The following is a 21,833-nucleotide window of genomic DNA, read 5'->3' as shown; positions in this document are numbered from 1 at the left end:
AACACCATCCTATTAAATGGGTATCTGGTAGAAAAAGTCCCCTACTTTGTCATTTTTTAGTATGGCTTTGGCTATTCTTTCTCCTTGATCTTTCACATGAATTTCATATGATCTTTCATATGAAAGCTGGTTTCATAGAATCAGCTTTTCAAGTCCACACAAAACCCTTATTTGGATTTTGACTGGAATCCCAGGGAATTTATAGATTAATTTAGGAAGAAATAACCTTTGTATAAACGATATTTAGCCTTCTCATCCATGAACATGATAGTATTTTCCATTTATTAAGCATTCTTTAATGCAGATTCCTTCTTTAATATGAATTTTTAAATTTTCTCTATAAATATCTCATGCTTTTTACTAACATTTTTCTAGGCATATTATAATTTTATTGCTATCCTAAGTGCTATCTTTTAAAATTTTATTTTTCAAGCCACTTGTTGCTATTAAATAGAAATGCAACTGATTTTTTAAAACTGATCAGCTGATTTAATACTAAGTAGCTTATGCTGATTCGTATGTCAATTTCCTTGTCTGCTTGATTTATCAATTACTGAGAGACATGTACTAAAATATCCCGTAGCAATTGTAGATTTTCCAATTTGTCCAAATTCTATCAAATTCTGCTTTCATATTTGAGGCAATGTTTTTCAGGAGCATGTACTCTTTTATCATTAGATAGTGGCCTCTTTAGAATGTCTTTCAGCAACAAAGTCTCCTTGCCTAATGTCAGTATGGTTAGCACTGGCTTTATTTTGATGAAGATTTGCCTAGTGTTATCTTTGCTTTTCCTTCCAACATTTTAGTGTCATATTGCAGCAGTGTCTCTTGTAAACAGCACGTAGTTAGATTTAAAAACAATCTAATTGTATGTCTGAACTGATGAGTTTAAGCTCATTTTTGTGATAACCGACATATTTAAATTTATTACAGTTATCATATTGCTTACTTTCTATGTAACTTGATTTTTCCAGGTTCCTTTTTCCCCTTTACAATCAATTGAATTTTCTTCCCTTCCCACTGTTCCATTGATTCAGACGTTAACCATTCTATTTATAGTCTTTCAGTGGATCATCCCCTTAAGATTTGTAACTGGATAGTTGACATAATTAAATCTAAACTCGTCTTTATGTATAGTCCCAAGCAATATAAGGACCTTAGACTATTTTACCTACTCCTGAGTTAATAAGTGTTTGATAATTCAGTTCCACATTGTTATTATACTTAGTTTATATGGTTATAGGCACTGCTTGATTAGCTTTACCCACATGTTAAGCAATCTTTCCTCACCATTACTTCTTCATTCTTACTTTCTGGGTTCAATTATCTTCTTCCTGAAAATGTATTTTCAGTTGTTTTTTCAGCGTCTATGTTAGTAACTACTTATATAGTTTGTTTGGAAATGTCTTGATTTTACATTCATTCTGAAATAATAATATGGCTAGATATAAAATTGTAGGTAGACAACAATTTTTTCTCAGTACTTGGAAGATACTGTTCTATTATCTTTTGGTTGGTACTGCTTCTGTCTGGAAATGTGCTGCCAGCCTACCTGTAATCCTTTGGAAGGTGTTCTGTGTGATTACTTGTTCAGATCTTTCCTTTGGACTTCAATCATACCGTGATGTTTTAAGGTATGTATTTGTCTTTATTACACAACTCCGGAAAATTCTGCTAATATCTTCTTGAATACCCTTATTCTCTATTCTTTCTAATTAATCTTTCTGAAGTTCATATTCAGCATATATTGGACCTTCTAATGTTACTCTCCTGTCTCTTCTCTTTAATATTTTCCAGTTCTTTATCTCTCTGCACTGCGCTCTGGGGAAAGTCCTTATACCTGTCTTTCAGTTAATTCTTTAAGTCCTAGTTTCTTATATACCTACTCATTAATTTGTTCTTTTAATCATTAAGTTTCATTTCTAGATGTTCAATTTGTTTTTTTCAATATTTTCAGAAATAGGGTTTTGTACTTCTCTCAAGTTTTAAAGTCCTTCTTTTCGTTCTTTAATCATTTTTAAATACTTAATTTATAATCTCTATCTGGTGTTTCTATTATCTGAAAGCCATTGGGTTATAGCCTTACTGTTTGTTGGGTCTACCGATGTCCCATCATGTTGGATTTGTTTTGAGAGTTTTTGAGGGCTCTGAAATTCTGAAATGAACACTCATCTTCAGTGGTGCTTCACTTTTGGGACGTCTATGACATTCGGTTGAAAGCAACCAAACCATCTGGAGAGGCTCTGGGTTTGCCTCTGCAGGCACTCAGAAATATCTCCATATAGCTCTGAAGTTCCCAGACAACACAGGCACTATATCTGAATCATGGACCTACATGGGCGAAGACCGCTTTATTGGAGAAAGTGACTCCATTTTCACCCCTCCCTAGAACCCAGAGACTTTCCTCACCGGTGTTAACAGTCTTTCTAAGAAGGAGTAACCAGTTGAGGGACCTGATCTGGTTGTCTACGTGGCAGTCTCAGGCCCGTTTCCCTGCCTTGCATGGGCCCAAGTGCTCATCTATCCTACTGTGGCTGTTAAAAGACAAGATCCCTAGAAAGTAAGACTGGCAATGTCCCTTAAGGCATTTACAGGTGCACCATATACACTTAACACTGGATGTCCTTCTTCATTCTGGCCTCTGGAGAGTTTTCTAACTTTCTGGTAGCTTGGCAAAGCATGTAAAAGAGTATTTGTTGGTCTCCCTCCCCCACCAGCCCACCATTTTGATATATTCTGTAGTGAAAGGGTTTTTAAGATGCCCAGTACACTATATTCTGGGAACCATGTAGTGCTCTTAGGGTTTAGACTTAACTAGCAGCATAGGCAACTCTAATTCAGTCTCCTTTACCTCATTAAAGAATTCAGCTGACAGCAGACTGATTGCTTCATGCCTTAAGAAACAAGGAAGAATGGATACAGGTTTTACATCCCTCTTCCACCACTTACTAGCCATGTGATCTTGGGCAAGTTCTTTATTCAAAAGTATTTGTTTCCTCAACTATTAAATGGAAATTGTAATTGTTGCTTCAGAAAGTTAACTGTGGATATTAAATGAGATGGTGTATATCAACTCTAAACATACTGTAGACATTCAAAAAATAGTCTCCTTCCTTTCTCTTTGTTTAGCATATGGACCTTAGGGAATTCAAAGATCTAGGATGAGAACAGCTCCTTTAGATTTATGTTATATTTTATGTGTTTTTCTGATAAATACATTTTAACTTCTTGACAACCCTGTGAGACAGAATCCCACTTACAGGTGAGGACAAAAGGACACTGCTTATTATTGGCAGAGCTGGGACCCAAAACCCAGGAATCCTGACTTATAGTGAAATTTCCTCCAGAGACAGTTGCTGCTTCCTAAGATACTAAAAATCCTCCCTCTGAACTAGTTTCTGAGAAGGCATCCTCAGGCCATAAATATAAAGTAGACATCAGGGGCTTAGTAAATCAAAGAATGTAAGCATTTGAACTTAAGCAAGTGGTGATATCTGAAGGACACCATACCTTGTGGAAAATCCTGATGGGAGCCATCTCTGCTCCATTTAGTGTCTTCAAAAGGAACATGGGCCAAGAGGAGGCATTCAGCCGAAATCCTGCAGCAAACATAATGGGCAACAGATAAAAAATATGTTTCAAAAGGGAGTGGTGATATCAAGTTTTCCCTTGGGAATCCAGCTACTCCTGCCACAACCTATGCTGTGATAGTTACAGAATCACAGACTGTTAGGAAAGGACTTAAAGGTTAAATAGAAGAAATGCCTCATTAGACAGCCGAGGAAATGAGGCACAGGAGAGGGAACATAACGTGCCCAATGTAATGTTGCAGAGTAAGCAGTGGGACGAAGTCCCCAACCAACTTTTCTGACTCTATGACAAGTATTATAAAATATATATTATAAGGTCTAAAAAGCTTTCCTTGAAAAGTCCAAGATAGATGTGAGGTAGGATTAACCAATACTTAGAAATGATCTAGACAGCAGAGTGTGAAAGGGAATAGGATAATCTCTTAAGAAGAAACCAAATATGTCAACTGATACATCCAATATACAAGTAAATCTTTTTGGTTTATTTCAATATAAACTAACTCACTATTTCTCTCTGTCTCACTTTCTCTTCCTTTCTCTCTCTCTCTCTCTCACACACATACAGTACAAAACACTTTCTGATACTCATTTTTACTTAAACAATTAAGGATCAGACAATGATGAAGATGGAAGGGATAATCCTCTCCCAAAATACACATTTTCCAAAAGAGTAAAAAGAAGCCTAGAGAGATTGTCCACTGTCGTTCAGCAAGTAGAAGCAGTAAGAATGTACCATTTAATAAATAAATTGTAAAAATAAGATTGTTATTGTAGTTCAGTCTTCCAAATAGAACTTTGAATGCTTCCTTCTATTTGGCTTCAACTATCCTGAGATACTCAAAACTAGTGCTTTTTAATAGTCTCCCCATCAACCTCAGCTTCCCATTCCTGACAAAACAACAGACAGGCTGCATCAAAGCTGCAGAGCTGGAAGTAACAACAACTATTATTCCTGAGGACTTTACTGTGTATGTGACACTGTGCCGATCACTTTCCACAGACCATCTACTACTCCTCAAGACAAACCAGGGAGGTAGATATCATCTCCATTTTATAGATGAGAAGAGAGGTATAAAGTAAACTTAAGATTTCGAAGTGAGCAAATGAGAAAGAATTGAAACCCAGGCAATCGGACCCTTCAGTCCACACTGTGGATTATGCTAAACTATCAGTGTGAAGGTAAAATGAAAAAGGAAGAATCAGCTTTGGGGGTTAAGTATTAATTAATAACTATAATTAAGGGGGAGGACATGAAGAGAGAAGAAAATGGAAATAAGAGAGTTACCACCCCATATGATGGAAACTTTGTGTCTCAAAGCTGGCTAGGCTAAGCTGAGCTCCCCAAGGTCAGGAGAGGTCCTGGGACAGCTCATTTATATCAACAATGGTGACAGCGATGTGGATGTTCCCATTACTTCACCTAAAACTGCTATTGTTTTACTTTTTTGCTTGCCTCGTCTTTTTTCCTTCTGGAAAAATTCTATGTGCTTCAGTGGGGGTGTCTATCGTGTGACTGTACCAACCTGGCCATGGAACAGAATATGATGCCATTTGCAGGCATCAGACTCCCCCCACCAAGACTGTGTATGTATGTCCCAAGTTGGGGCAACTGTTTAATGACATGATAGGCATGTTGGAGGAGAGTCTTTCTTTTCCTGAGATCATGCCTAGAAGGATGTTTGTAGGTTTGGCACTGCTATATGGAGAACATAACTGAGAATAAAGCCAAGGTAGAGCAAGGGATGGGGAGCCATGAGAGTGTTTAAAACCCTGTGTCCAAATACACTCAGCAGCAGGCCTTAACTTCTTGGCCATACGGAGTCAGTAATTCCTGCTTCCTCCATTCCCCTCTTTAACCTGGTTTGAGTTGAGTTTTTGTACTCACAGCCAAAGGAGTCTTGACTACCACTTTCCTTTGATCAGGGTAAAAAAAAAAAAAAAAAAAGAATTAATTAAATTTCTTCAGAAATTCAGGCCTGGTCTGTGTGTGAGGAAAAAACTCTCCTGAGGTCAGACAAGGGCTGATGCAAGTCAGACCTAGAGCAGATGTGCCGTGAATTGTCCACTAAACCTCCGGGCAAGGCGAGGCAAGGCACAACTGTTCTAGGGAAATGCTTGCTATACCTTGATAAAAGGGAGGAGTACGAGGAATGACTGCAGGATCAGAGCACTCAGATTCATGTCCTTAGTTCCCAACAAGTGCCTTGCCATGTAATTACCAATTCCATTTTTTTAGGAATGGGTTACTCCGGAGCTTCTATCTCACCTGGAACTTGAAGAGCTAAAAAAAAAAAAAAAGTCCTCTCAGCTCTAGGAACACTTATAATATTATAATAGCTAATTCATATTGACTGCTTATTATGTATTAAATTCTTCACATGCAGTTTCTTTCTGGATATCTGAAATAACACCACGAGGTATGTACTATTATTATCCTTTGTTTGCAGAAGATGAAATGGAAACTCAAGATAAATACCTTGTTCAGGGTAGTAAGTGATGAAGATTGCAATATATGATGGTCTCAAGCCAGACCTCATGGTTCTTAACTATTCTGTTTCACTACCTCCTAGCAAGTTCCTTCAAGAGTAGCAGGGCAACACAGAAATGTTACCAACCCAAGGAATTACTGAGGGACATTATTCCCCAACCCCTAAGGTGATGTGGGACTCCCCTCCAAATTCAAATGTATCCATAATCTGTCTTGGGCAGTCACAGATAGCACTTCAACATGGAAAGGGCCCTCAGAGACCATATAGTACAAAGATTTTATGTTGCAGATTACACAACTGAAGTCGAGAGAGGCTAAGACACTTATGTGTGGTCACATAAGTTGCTCTTGTAGAATCAGGCTGGAGCCCTAGGACTCTTCATCTGGTTCTCTTTCACTATACTATCTATACTATGCTGCCTTCCAAACATATGCTGTGCCAGGCTCTATATGCTATATGCACTCTAAGTGGGTTACCTCATTTAATCATTATTACAACTCTGTGAATTAGATACGAGAAAAGGAGCACTGGTTCAGGAACCAGGCTGCCTCGATTCAAATCTAGCTCTGCCACTTACCTGATGTGTAACTTATGGCAAATTACAAAAACTCTCTCTGGCTTTAGTTTCTTTAACAATAAAGTGGGATAAAAATGGTAACTATGTCAATGGATTGTTCTAAGGATTAAAATAGGTTAAGACATGTGAAAGACTTAAAACGCAGCCTCGTATATAACAAGCATTAGATAAATGCTAGCCATTACAGACGGAAAGGCTGAGCTCAGAGAAATGAAGTAAAATATCCAACTACGCTAGTAAACAGCAGAGGCAGGATTTAAGCCCAATTCCTCTGTCTCCAGAACCTTCATTATCAGTCAGCACATTAACGTCTTCAAATATTTCATCACTCAGCCCTACCATACTGTTTTTACCGGTAAAAGGAGCTTGGGTCATAAATTTGTGTAAGAGGGAAGAGAAGAAGAATAAAAAGAGTAATCTGAGGATCTCCTCGAATTAAACAATGGCCTGGGGTGCTTGGGAGGAAAAGAACAGGTGGGTCAGAAATCCTAACCTCTGAAAATGGGAGCACCTGCGTGCTCGGCCCTCGTTCTCTTCTTCTTGGTCTCCAGTCTCTTGGAAAATAGGACTGACGATTTATATCCCCAGCTCAAACCTCTGCCCGAGTTTCATGCTCGTATTTCCAACTGCCTTGTTCTGCAAGTCTACTTGGATGCTAAGAGGTCTCAAAATGAGTACATTTCAAGCAGAACTCTGGATTTGCTGCCCACCCCAACTTGCTCTTTTCTCCAGTCATTTCAGCTCACTAAATGGTACCATTTATTTAAACCCAGGTGACTCAGACCAAAAGGCCTAAAAGTCACCTCTGATTCCTTCCTTTCTAGCACCCCTCAAATACAATTAGTCAGCAAGGCTTGACAGCATGTGGATCTTCAAACCATCTCTCGCCACTCAAGATTTCTCACCCACCAAGGACCACCCCTGATCTAAGGCCCAGTCACACTCTGCCTAGAATATTCCAACAGCCTTCTAGCTACACTCTCTGCCTCTACTTTTGCCTCCCTACTGTCTATTCTCCACATAACAGCCAGAATATGTTTGTGTGTGTGTGTGTTTTTAAATATAAATCAGATCACATCACTGTTATGCTTACATCCCACAACACAAAAGAAGTCTATGGTCTTCAGGTATATTAACAAGGCTTACATGGTATGGAACTTGCTTACTTCTTATAACTCATCTCCTGTCACTCCTCTGCCCCCCATTCACTGATCTTTCTGTTTCTCAAACACATCAAGCTGTGTCCTTCTGCCTCAAACACCCTTCCCTTTCTCAAATCTTTGTTAGTTCTTTGCTGAAATATCATCTCCTCAGAGAGGCATTCCTAGACCATCTTACCTAAATCCTGCTCCCTTTCATTTGTCCTTAGCCCTTATCATTGTCTGGATTTTCTTTCTTTTTTCTTTGTAGTGTGTATGTCTTTTCCAACTAAAATATAAACTCCATGAGAGTTTTTATTGAACAAAGGAAAAATCCCCACTTAGTAAACAGGTACCAAGAATCGATGCGTACTTTACCATGTTATTCCATTTAATACCCACAAAAACCAGGTGTGGCAGAGTTTATGAATGATCTGGCAGGTGAGGCAATTGAAATTCAAGGTTAAAAGTCAAGGAAGAGCAACTCACCAGTGGCCACATAACTAAACTTGTAAGTGGCTGAGCTAATATGACAAAGCCAGATCTCTTTAATTCTAAACCCAGGCATGCTGCAAATGTTCTGTGCTTACTTAGGATTTCTTTTAAAAAATATTTATAAAGAACCAGTTATAAGGAGCTTCCAGATATTCCCAAGACAATGGGACTACTGAATAAGTTAGGATCCAGCTGTTTAAACCAACCTTGACCTGAAGAAGCTCTGGACTTAGATGCAGATCAGCCAGGTCTAGGATTTAATCAAAGTTCATGCCCTCTGGTGGCGAGTAACAGAACAGCACTCACCCCAGGAACCACGTGGCTGGGGGCTCCACTCCCTACTCTGCCATTGTCGCATCTAATAATTCCAAGCCTTGTGAAGTTATTAGACTCTATGGCTGTCAAGATGATTCCCAACTCATTCTCTTCTCCCAGAGGAGCTTCACATATATGTACATCTACAAATTCATGTGCAGAAATATGCCACGAACTCACTGTACAACACTGGACAACTTACTTCCCTTTCCTTATTTCTGTATTTGTCAGATGGTGACACTGACCTAAAGCCATGCTTCCAGACTGGGGTTAAGTGGACGATCACAATTTTACCCCACACATGAAAGAAAGGAGAAGTGAAACGGGCAGAGAGGTGCCGACCACACTGTCTTCCCTGAGGAAGGAGTATCTGCCCTGACTATCTGGGAAGTCTGGATTCCGTTTAGTTCTGATAGGTCTCTATCCCCATATCGGTGGTACATTCCCATATACACTCGCAAACACAAGTTAATTCAGATTGATTTAACTGGGGGTGGGGGTTGTGACTCATCTTGAGATAGGTATATGTGTACATAGGTCTGGCAGGGTCCTTGCTGTAGAGAAGAGGGGGGTTTGGTTAAAGTAACTTCCAAATTTTTGGGTTGACCACCCCAGAGGTTTTAATAGAGTTCAAGTTCTGTGATCACAAAATGAGATGTGTATCTTTTTAAAACCCCCTTTCTATTGACAGGCCCTGGAGGCTACTTAGCAAGTGGAAAGACTGATCAGTGACAGGAATATACAAACAGTTCCTTTCAAGTCAAGGTACCACATAGACCCCAGAGCATGTGACCACGTTTGCTGACTAGGCACTGTGTCCTGGGATCCTGACACACTTGACTAGGGCCCTCACCAGAAGCCAGCTTCTGTTTTAGACCAGGGACTCTCAAACGTGGACATTGGAATCCCCTGAGGGAGCATTAAAGACTACACTGGTCCCACCCAGAATCATAAATTCTGATTTAACTGAACTGAGGTAAGGCCTAGGCACTGAAATTTTTAAGAGGTCTCTGGGTGATTCTAACTGGCAGCCAAGTTTGAGAACTAGTGATCCAAATAGTCTTGTTTAGAAGAAATAATCAGTCTTGAGTAGAATAGGTCAGTAAAACAAGGGAGTGTGAGGAAAAGGTTGGCAGCATTGAGTTAATAATGTCATCTGAGGATCATTCTACCTTTCCACCTTTTCCCCCGGAGGACTCTGCAAGGGAATATGAATGTTCCCTTTGTGAACAGCACACACACACACGCACACGCGCACACACACACACATCATACAAGATTTTACAGAAGAATGCTCTTCTAGGGCAATGTTTCCCAAATATAGACCAATTTTGTTAGAGTCTCGGGAGAGTCATTTTACCATGCAGAATCCCAAGCCCCATTACCTAGAGATTCTGATTCAGCAACTCTGGGGAGAGGTCCAGAGGAGGCCTGGGGAACATGAACACACACACATATATATGTATAATTATATACATAATTTATTTAAACTTTTTATTTTGAAAAATCTTAAACCTAGAGAAAAGTAGCAAAAACAGTACATGAACAACTATGTACCCTTCACCTAAATTCAACAACTAGTAACATTTCACCGTATTTGCTTTCCATCTATCTACACACAGTTTTTCCTCTGAACTATGAGGAAGTCAGAGACACAGTGACACTTCACCCCTAAATACATCAGTACATTTGTCCTCAGAACAAGGACATTCTCTTTTAAAACAGTAATACTGTCATACCCAAGAAATTTAATTCAAAATATCCTCAATTGTCCCCAAAGTGTCCTTTATAGCTGTTTAATTTTTTAAATACAGGAGCTGATCGAGAATTACATATTGCATTTGGTTGTCATGTTCCTTTAGGCTCCTTTAATCTAGAACAGTCCTGTTGCCTTTTGTTTTTTTTTTCATGAAGCTGGTATTTTTGAAGAAGAGTGTGGGCTAGCTGTTTAATAGAATATCCCACAACTTCGATTTCTTTCTGATTGTTTCCTTATGATTACATTCATACTAAACAGTTTTGACAAAAATACAAGTGATTTGAATACTTCTCACTTCATTACTTTAAGAAGCACGTAATGTCAGTTTACCTAATTATTGATGATACTAAATTTGATCACTTGTTAAGGAGTGACTGACGGATATCTTCATTATAATTTCCCTTTGTAATTAATAGGTAATCAGTGGGGAAAAACACTGAGATTATGTGAATATCCTATTCTCCGATAAGCTTTTTTACCCAATGGTTTTAGCATTCATTGATTATCCTATCCCTGCCTGAACCAACTGAAATGGTGGTTGCAAAACGGTAATTTTCTATCATTCTTTCTATATTTATTAGCTGGCATTCTGTAATTAGACCTTTCCCTGCAACTCTAAATTTTTTTTGTTTTTGTACACTAGGGACCCATGGATGCCAATACCATTGTTCTTTTGTTTTCATTATTTTTCTGATATTTATATTGTTCCAATTTTGGCTGGTCAGAGCCCCTTCGAGCTGGCTCCTATGTCCTTCTGATGTGTCCCCATCATTCTTTGAGAATTCTTTTCTTTCTGGCATAATATAATGTTCCAAATTCATCTTATATTTTCTCTTCTGCTCAGTCTTGAAATCAGCCATTTCTCCAAGGAGCCATGATTCCTTCTAGTGAAGAGTGGGATTTAGAAACCACATTGGTACTGAGGTGTCATTACTTCTAGACCTTTTCAACGAATAGGGCTTATATAATTATAGTACAAGTATATATAAAATTATATATATTTTTTAAGTTAAGAGTTCATATAGATACCTCCCATTCAAATTCTGTATTACAAGGTTCTTCATCTTCCCCCATCCCATATTTGTACCTTATTTACTCATTTGCTCTATCTTCAATGTATGCAAAATAGCTTCAGATGATTAAGGTAAAATCACTAAGATTAAGAAAACATCAGAATTTATTTGAAGTTCCATTTTTTTCTTTGGAATATGTCCCATTAAGGGTATACTCTGAAGGTTCTGTGTCGAAGTTATTTGAATTAATTCTTTTTTTCAATGTTGTTATGATATCCATTTGATAAACAGTTCAGTTTGTTGCTGTTTGTAATCAATTTTGTGTTATGATTTGTTTTTCTGGTTTCATTTTATTTTTTGAGTAAAATAGTTACATAACACAGAAGTTAAGAGAATATAAAAGAGTATTCTCAGAGAAGTCTCACTCTCATTGCTATACTTTCTACCCTACTCCCAGACACTCCCAATAGGTGACCTTTTCATTATTTTCTGGTTTAACACTCCTGTGTTTCTTCTTATAAAACTAAGTATATAAAATATGTAATTTCATGTATAAAATGTGCATGTGTGTGTACACATATTTCCCCTTCTCTTTCTCAAAAGTAAGTGGCATTAAGTACATTCACACTGTTGTGCAACCATCACCACCATCCATCTCCAGAACTTCTTCATCTTCCCCAAGTGAACTCTGTACCTGTTAAACAATAATTTGCCATTCCTCCCTCCCCACCAGCTCCTAGCAACCACCATTCTATTTTCTGTCTCTATGAATTTACCTAAATTAGGTATCTCGTTTAAGTGGGATCATACAGTTTGTCCTTTTGTGACTGGCTTATTTCACTTAGCATAATGTCTTCAAGATTCATCTACACTGTAGCATGGGTCAGAATCTCTTTCCTTTTTAAAAAGGTTCAATAATACTCCATTGTATGCATATGCTACATTTTGTTTAGCCATTCTTCCACTGATAGACATTTGGGTTTCTTCAATCTTCTTGCTATTGTGAATAATGCTTCTGAACATAGGTATACAAATATCTGCTTGAGTCCCTGCTTTTAATTGTTTTGTCTATATACTCAAAAGCGGAAATGCTGTATCATATGGTAATTCTATTTTTCAGTTTTTGAAGAAACGCCATATTGTTTTCCATAGTGGCTGCACCATTTTATATCCTCATCAATAGTGCACAAAGATTCCAATTTCTCCACATCCTCACCAATACTTCTTATTTTCTATTTGATAACAGCCACCTTAATGGGTGTGAAATAGTATCTCAGTGTGGTTTTGATTTGTATTTTCCTAATGATTAGTGATGTTGTGCATCTTTTCATGTGTTTATTGGCCATTTAGAGAAATGTCTATTCAAGTCCTTTGCTCATTTTTAAATCTGGTTGTTTTTTATTGTTGAGTTGAAGGAATTTTTAAAAAATATTCTAGGTATTAACCTCTTATCAGATACATGATTTGCAAATATTTTCTCCCATCCCGTGAGTTCTCTTTTCACTGTTAATATTGTCCATTGATGAGCAAGTTTTTCACGTGATGTAGTCCAAGTTAACTATTTTTTTTTTCTTTTTGTTGCCTGTGCTTTTGGTGTCATTTCCAAGAAATCATTGCCAATTCCAGTATCATGAAGCTTTTCCCCTATATTTCCCCCCAGTAGTTTTATAGTTGTAGCTCCAACATTTAGGACTATCATCCAGTTGGAGTGAATTTTTTTAATCTAGTGTGGAGGTAAGGTCCAGCTTCATTCTCTTGTATGTGCATATCCAGGTGATTTTTCTAAAGTTAAATCTTCTTTTCATTCACAGAAAAAAACCCACTACTTTGCTTTGACAAATTATTGTTATAAATATGTTGAATTCTAATTCCTAATATTTTAAGATTTTTAATAGCAATATTCATACATGAAATTGTATGTATGTGTGTGTAACTTAAATCAGACTTAGGTATCAAAATTCTACCTGCTTCATAAAAAGAACCTGCATGTTTTCCTACTTTTCTATGATCTAGAACTGAACTGTCCAGCACAGTAGCCACCAGCCACACAAGCTTTTTAACTTTGATTATAATTAAGCAAAATTAAAAATTTAGGTCTTCAGTTGCAGTAGCCACATTTCAACTGCTCCGTAGCCACATGTGGCTAGTGACTACTACACTGGACAGCACAGATGCAAAACATTTCCATCATCACAGAAAGTTCTTTCGGGTATTACTGACTTTGACAACAAGTAGAAGGAGAAAATCTGGTCTTTAAGGTTTTGTAGGATTCCCCTGTTAAATAACCTGCACATAGTGCTTTGCTGTAGGTGCAATTTTTTTGAAAACTTTTATATGTTTCTTATCTGTTTAAATATTATAACACTATTGGGGTCAATTTTGACAAACAGTATTTTACTATTTCATCTCGCTTTTCTATTTTATTTACATAGAGTTATTTCCTCCCTTTGTCATCTCTACGTTTGTGTATCTGTGCTTATTCCTTTTTTTTTCTTTCATAGACTAACTAGTGGGTTGTGTATTTTGTGTATTTTTTCTCCAAAAGACCAGTATTTTGATTTATTGCTTTTTTATTTTCTACCTCATTAACCTGTTTTATCTTTATTTTTCTTCTTTCTTTTTATTTTCTTTGTATTGTGAGACTCTTTTTCTAGTCTTTTGAATTGGGAATTTACATCCTTAATTTTTATCCTTTCAGTTTTATTGATGTCAAGTGGTTAAAGCTATCAGTTTTCTTCCAACCACTGCTTCAATTAATCTCAAAATTCTGATATATGTTTATTATCATTACTTTTTAGGAATTTTGCAATTTTGGTTTATATTTCCCTTTCCAAACAAGAGTTGCTTAGAGTTTTAGATTTCAATGTAGAAGGGCATTTAGCAGGGTATAAAGTTTGATATGTATACACATATATGATCTACCTTATTCATTAATTATTATTATTTTTTTTTGGTACCAAATTATTTGAAGGAATGGTACAAGTCAAAGAAGTTAAGTAGATGTTTTGGTACAACTTATAGAAAAGAAAGTCTTTAATACCTTTACGTTTTGTTCTCTTCACCTGCCTTGACTTGAGAGGTGTGTTAAATTTATTAGTGTGTTCGTCTCTTATCTCCCTGCACCTACCATAATTTCTGTTTTGTGAAGACAGATGCTTTGTAATTTGGTTCTGAAATATTTTTAACTATTACATAATTTTCATTATGAATTGTGTCACCATTAAACATTTTAAAATACAGTGGCTTCTTTGTCTTGTTTGATAAATCTTGGTCTGAATTCTATCTTGTCTAATACCAGAACTGCAATCTCCGCTATTATATTGTTTGACTTTCCTTTGTATATCCTTGATCATCCTTTCATTTTTAGTCTTTCTCATTCACTTGATTTTAGGTATGTCTCCTGTACACAGTATAAAGCTGGGTTTGACTCTGAGCACCATTCTGAAAATTTTTTTAACAGGTGAGTTAAAACCATTTACATTTATTAATGTAAATTACATATTTGGTCTCAACTCTCTCACGTTATGTTTTATTTACTGTGCTTTCCATATTTAGTTTATCTCTTTCTCTGGATGGTCTGTTCCTTGATGTTTTTGTTCCTTTGTTATTTAGGACATTTTGGAACTTTGTTTTAGTGGTTACCTTTATACTAACATATTTTCTAATGTCCTTAATTTACCTTTTCCTCATTTAGGCTTCTACTATTTGGTTTATCAGTTTCAGGTGATATCCTTTGATCCCAACTAAGGATATTACAGGAGGAAGGGGGTTTGCTTCCTGGTTCCAGTGTTTGCGTGGCGGGCACCTGCAGCACCCCAACCTTCTGCATTGTCCATATCCTGCGGTGCGGGACAGCCAGCAGCATCAGTAGCCAGTGCTGTCGCCACCCTCCTCCACCGAGGTGGTTTTGTAGCACTCCAGAGAGACAGCTCTCCATGAACAGCTTTCCTTAGAGGTACCCTTGAAGGCAAATTTCTAGCAAGTTCCACTGCTGTGGCACACCACAGTGACTTCTCTCGTCCAGCAAGCCACAGCTGTGCCCGCTCCAACATCTCCGCCCTGAGGATGGGCGCGGAGGGGAGGTCCTTCCTGGGGTTCTCCATCTCTGCTCCAGTCTAGTGGCTTCTCCTTATGTCTGCTCTTATATTCTTTAGAGTTCTCTTTCCTTTTGACTAGCCAATCCCTCAATACCTCAATCCTGTGTTACAGTTAACAACTGTATTACACTTTCTGTGTTCAAATTACTGTGTGGGTTCTCTCTCTTCACTGGATCCAGACTGATACCATACTATTCTACTCTTGTCTCCACCTTTGTTTTTGTCTTAGCTTGATCATTCCTTATTTGGATGAAGGTCTTTCTGTAACTGTTTTCTCAGGTAGGGCCTGGGGTTATAGTATTTCCTGAGTTCTTGCATGCTGAACACTGTTTCAGTATAATCTCAATACCTGAAAAACAGCTTGTACAGATAGAAAACCCCGTTATTATTTTCTTTCTTTGTATTTTGTGGTAGAGACGTATGATCCAAACTTCACTTTCTTTCCCTTGTAAATAACTTGGCCTTTTTCCTGGAGGCTTGGGGAGATTTTTCTTTATTCTTAGAGTGTAAGAGTTTTACTAGAATACATTTTAGAGTAACCAATCTGAATCAATTTTTCCAGGAAAAAGGTAGGCCCTTTCAATGTGTAGGTTCAGGTCTTCTTTAATTTTTGGAAAACTTTCTTATATTACAATTTTAAGTATTAATTGTTTCATTATTTTGTTCATCTTCTTCAGAGACTTCAATTATACATCCAATTATACAATCTTTATTGACTATGTTCTATATCTAAGAGTTCCTTTCTGATACTTTTTAACCTTTCCTAATATTTATTTTTATTCTCTTGGATGTTTCTATTTCTCTTCTCAATGTCCCTTATTATATTTTCAGTTAAACCTAGTATGCACTGGGCACCCTGGAATTGAGTCTGCAATTGAGATTATTTTGTTCTTCTTCAATTTTTTTCTTGAGTTTGGACAATTCTGTTTTCACGTCTTCCTGTCTATTGTGCATTTCTAGTCTGACTTTTAAAATTTATGATTCATGGGATTTTTTTCATTATCTGTCAACATCTGTTTAATTCAAGTTGGGTTGTTGTGCAATAGTTTTCTTCTGGTTAGTAACTGATTTGGGCAGAATTTTCAGTAGTTAAAATGGTTTTATTCTCACCTTTGGTTTTTCATCATATAGAAGCTTTTTATACATATTGACTACTGTTTCGTAATCATTTGAAATATATTATATTTTCCCGGACCAGCAAAAACGGGAGGTTCTATTTTGGCAGGAATCTTGGGTTATGAATTTTCTGTTGACCTAGTGAAACACAGTTTCTTCAGTAGATGAGCCTGTTGGAATGGGATGGGAAGACTGGTGTGTCTCTTGACTGATTCTCTTCTGTTTCTGTATAATTCTGAATTATAACCCCTGACTTCTTTCTTTTCCTTCAACATATGTCCCCCAAAGGTAGTCATCTTCTTAAGAGTGCTATCTCTAGTCCCTCACACTTTCAATCCACTCTCTTCCTTTGGATTCCCCAGTAGCCAATGTTCTAATCAAGTAGGTCTTAGCTCTGTTCTCAGTATTTCCCACTCTAAACTGAACTATCTTTTCCTGGAGGTAATTTTGACTGTGTTAGGCTCCCATTGCCCTCCCCTTTCTAAATGCAATTTCTACCTACATAAAACTATTCATTCTGGTATGGGTCAGGTACTAGCTCTAATGATTTCAGATCTTTATATCTGAACACATAGACAACATGTAATTGAAACCTTGACTCCCAGTTACATTTAAACATGAATTATGGGTGGCTTGGTTTCCTTTTTGATCTGTACGTTTCTAGAGAATTTACTGGAAGACTGTGATTTAAATCATCACTATTATCCTTGGGGGCTTATATAGTTGACCCCTGAACGATGCAGAGGTTAGGGGTACTGACCCCCACTCACCCCATGCACTCAAAAATCATGTGTAACTTTTGATTCCCCCAAAACTTAACTAATAGCCTACCGTTGACCTGAAGCCTTAATGATAATGTAAAGAGCTGATTAACACATATTTTGTATGTTGTATGTATTATATAGAGTATTCTTATAATAAAATAGGCTAGAGAAAAAAAATGTTATTAAGAAAATAAGGAAGGGAAAATACATTTATAGTAGTGTACTGTATTTATTGAAATAAATCTGTGTATAATGGAGCTGTGCAGTTCAAACCTGTGTTGTTCAAGGGTCAATTGTATTTTTTAATAGCCTATCAAGATGTTTCTAAATAGTGATTCATAAAGCAGGTTGAGAATTATACAGTACTATGCAGCTATAAAAAGGATTAAGAAATATCTCCATACTACTAAGAAATCAACTTTAGGATATTTCATTAAATGGAAAAAAGCAAGGTTAAGACAAATATGTATAGTATGCTGCATTTATATAAGAAAGTGGGAAATACATATGTATGAATGTACACACAGACACAGACACACAAACAAATATATTTGTATTTTTAAAAAATGAAGTACAGGGGCACCTGGGTGGCTCAGTCGTTAAGCATCTGCCTTCGGCTCAGGTCATGATTGGTCCTGGGATTGAGCCCTGCATCGGGCTCCTTGCTTCCCGGGAAGCCTGCTTCTCCCTCTCCCACTCCCCCTACTTGTGTTCCCTCTCTCGCTGTCTCTCTGTCAAATAAATAAATAAAATCTTAAAAAAAAAAAAAAAAAAGAACCACTTAAAAAAAAATGAAGTAGAACCACGAGAGACGATGGACTCTGAAAAACAAACTGAGGGTTCTAGAGGGGAGGGGGGTGGGAGGATGGGTTAGCCTGGTGGTGGGTATTGAGGAGGGCACATTCTGCATGGAGCACTGGGTGTTATGCACAAACAATGAATCATGGAACACTACATCTAAAACTGATGATGTAATGTATGGGGATTAACATAAGAATAAAAAAAATGAAGTACAAGCTATAAAATTAAAAGAAAGTGGTGGCCTATGGCAGAAGAAAGGAATGAAGTGAAGGGGATTTCTCTGAATATACTTTGTTTTATAGATTTGACTTTAAGAATGATGTATGTCACATATATATTTATAAAGGAACATTTCTAAAAAGTAAACTCTAAAAATAAAGAAAAAAATAGAGGGGTGCCTGGGTGGCTCAGATGGTTGAGCATCTGACTCCTGATTTTGGCTCAGGTTGTGATCTCAGGGTCTGGGATTGAGCCCCACATCGGGCTCCGTGCTCAGGAGGGAGTCTGCTTGAGGACTCTCTCCCTCTCCTCTGCGCCTCCCCCATTCACGTGCGTGCATGCGCTCTCTCTCTAAAATAAATAAATCTTTTAAAAAAATATAACAAATGAACCTATGTTTATTCTTGGTGGCACTGCCACTCAGAGAGAAACCAATCCAAACAACCTTATAACATATTATTGACTACACTTGAGGGTAAGAAAAAAAGAAATGCAAGTAACTCAAACACTGTCAGTAATGATAATGATAGTGTTACTGTTATTCTGAGACTGCTGTATGTGTACTATATGATAAAAAAAATGAGTTATTTTGTTAGTCATATGGAGAACTAGGGTTTTGTTGTGGTGCAAAGGAGATACAGATTTAAGACAGCAAAGATAAAGTAAATAAAAACACCATTTATCCTGCATTTTAGTAGGAAGTATCAATATGAACTAATGATTTTACCTTTAATAAAGATAAAAATCTATGCCAAAAAGACATAGAAAGAACCACCAACCCATTAGCACTGAGCACTCTAGTGTTCAGATTACAGTCTCTAAATATCATTTCCCACTAAAAGGAACCCAGGCACCTAAAAGAAGTAGCTGATTCCATATTTGGGGCAGATAGTATGTAAGATGAGCCTGGAACATTTTGAAATTTCAAAAATCCAAGAGAGCTATCAAGCAATAAAGTCAGGAGACCATTTGATGAGGCTCCTACACAGCCAATGATGGGACAAATCAAGAATCAATAAGGACAATTAATGCAATGAAATGAAACATGTCAAATATGTATGAATTCTTGGGTTTATGATACTAAACAACAGTAACAAAAAAACTGTCCTTAAATATTTTTGGAGGATGGTAGTAAACCAATTCATCATTTTGAAAATTGGTAAGTAAAGAATCAAGTATTTAAGCTTTCTTCCATAAATGATATCCTTACAATAGCCAAATAACTGATGGAAGTTTATTTTAATAGAAATATTCCATTTAATTTATGTGGATGGAATTTTAAGATTAAAATTTCCCATTTTGTAAACATAATGAATTGATTGATCTAAATCAGGGGTCAGCAAATTATAGCCAGCAGACTGGTCATCTGTTTTTGTAAATATAAGATTTTACTGGAACACAGCCTTGCTCATTTGTTTATTTATTGTCTCTGGCTGCTTTTGTATTACAATGACAAAGCTGACTAGTTGCAATAGAGAATGTATGGCCAATAAGCCTGGAAGTTTTGCTGTCTAACCCTTTAAGAAAATCTGTCAACCCTTGATGTAGACCACGAGCAGTAATGGCTGCTACATTATAAAATGAGAGACAACAAGACCATATATGCTTCCTAATAGAAGTAAACACCATCACCTATGAAATATTCTTATGAGAAAATTGAACCTGAACCTGATCAAGCCTCTAGACCTAGCTGCCAATTTCTAGGAAAGAGAGAACAGAGAAACATGTCAAATGATACCATAGAGATACAATTGGCAAAAATCTAATTGTGGGGGATATTAAAGACAAATTATTTAGGTTTTTCAACAAATAAATTGTGAGAAAAAAATAAGAGAGAAGGAGAATCCATAGATTAAAAGAGACTTAAAGGACATATCAACCAACTGCAATATGTGGATCTTATTTGAATCCTGATTCAGAGAAACTAACAGAGAGAGAGAGAAAGAGACAGACAGACAGACAACAGGGAAAATTTAAACACTGAGTAAATATTTGTTGATATTAATGAATTATCATTAGCTTATTTACATATGATAATGTTACTATGATTATGTTTTTAAAAATATTATCTATGAGACACGGATACTAAATATTTAATGATAGCATGATAATGATGTTTGGGCAATTGGGCAGGAGAGGGCAGGGAATATGTGCAGGTACAAATAAAACAAGAATGACTATGTGTTGGTAGTTACCAAGGATAAAGAATATACGGACATTCACTGTGCTATTCCTTCTACTTTTGTATATGTTTGGAATTTTACAATACAAATAAATTTTTTAAATGGGGGCTAATATTCAGTAACCACCCTTGGATCTCTTGCAAATGATACCTGTCCTCTAAAGCTCAATTAATTTAGTACAGTCTTCTGAGGGGCCATAGCTCATAACCCATCTCTCTCTCTTCTCTGTTGAGACTCACTGCAATAGTGATTGATAGTGACTGATGAGATGGGCTAAATCACTGAGGTATACCGAGGGGAAGAAAAGATAAGTCTGATCTTGAGAAGAAAGATATAGTGGGGTTATTAGTTTAAATAAAAAACGCAAATTAATTCAAATTGAGAAAACTACAAGGACCAAGTGAGAATTTAGGGGAAAGGAAAGAAGGAACCCCTATAATAGTCACCTTTTACTGGGAAATTATCTCTCACCTTTTGTTATCATTGTAGGATTTGGTAAAAGTTCTGTGGTTTTTTGAGGCAGGTTAAATGGTAAGATCTCCTTCCATTCTCTCTCTCAGGGTAAATGAGAACTGACAAAGAAGGATGAAAGGTATGGGTTCTAGTTAGAAAAAGGAGAGCTTAAGAGAAGCTTGGATATTATAAGTTAATGTAGAGATGGATCTGTTCATTTCATTTTGGGTGGGCCTTTTCTTTTGGCCATATGAAAAAGAAGGAATAGGCAGGGGACCTAGGCTTTCCCATAATATGATGTACAATTTTGGAAAGATAACTAATTGGCTAAGGAGAGCTTAGGTCTACTCACCCAGAGGGGGCTGCAGCATACCCCCATTCTTCTCACAGTTCCCAATAGGCTGGATTTCAGCTGAGTCAACCAGCCGCCAGAAGTCATTCTTGTTGTCACTGCCATCAAGGCGAAGGCGGAGGCGGGCACCTGTCAGTCCAACTACTGTGGCAATACATGTGGATGTGGTGTTCCTGGGGTCCTGTGCTTCCAATTTCATGCTGATCTTGAACTCGTTGCTTGGAGGTGTGTAGGACTGAGAAAAACAAGCCATGGGGATTAGGAAGACTAAGAGTAAATGGCATTTTCAGTAAGGATGTTAAGAGATGGAACCTGACAATTTATGCTTTGGACTGAAATGGGTTATAGCTGGGCCTGAGACAACTGCCTTGAACTATTCCCTAGTTCTGAGGAAGGGTTTCATGTAAAAGAAACACTGGAAGGTGAGATAAAGGGGAAAAAAATTACTTTCCAGAGAAGCATCAAATATTG

The 21,833-nt window shown here is 37.1% G+C and overlaps 1 protein-coding gene across 25 annotated transcripts in view; it reads right to left on the bottom strand.

The window, feature by feature from the left end:
* SCMH1 (Scm polycomb group protein homolog 1) overlaps positions 1 to 21,833 on the bottom strand; it is a 176,386-nt gene that overhangs the window by 81,252 nt on the left and 73,301 nt on the right. For 18 of the 25 annotated variants that reach the window (XM_064589342.1, XM_064589343.1, XM_064589340.1 and 15 more), the window contains 3 exons: positions 21,363 to 21,597; positions 5,857 to 5,871; positions 3,511 to 3,599 (listed from right to left, as the gene is read on the bottom strand). In XM_064589342.1, coding sequence (XP_064445412.1) covers positions 3,511 to 3,599; positions 5,857 to 5,871; positions 21,363 to 21,597 — 339 coding nt within the window. The other 7 variants (XM_064589344.1, XM_064589354.1, XM_045897951.3 and 4 more) reach the window with 5 other exon arrangements.

Source organism: Mirounga angustirostris, unplaced genomic scaffold, assembly GCF_029215605.1.
Source record: "Mirounga angustirostris isolate CCGP_5_RB_7025 unplaced genomic scaffold, mMirAng1.0.hap1 SCAF_4, whole genome shotgun sequence".
Lineage (NCBI taxonomy): Eukaryota > Metazoa > Chordata > Mammalia > Carnivora > Phocidae > Mirounga > Mirounga angustirostris.
This window is presented reverse-complemented; position numbering and strand designations above follow the sequence as displayed.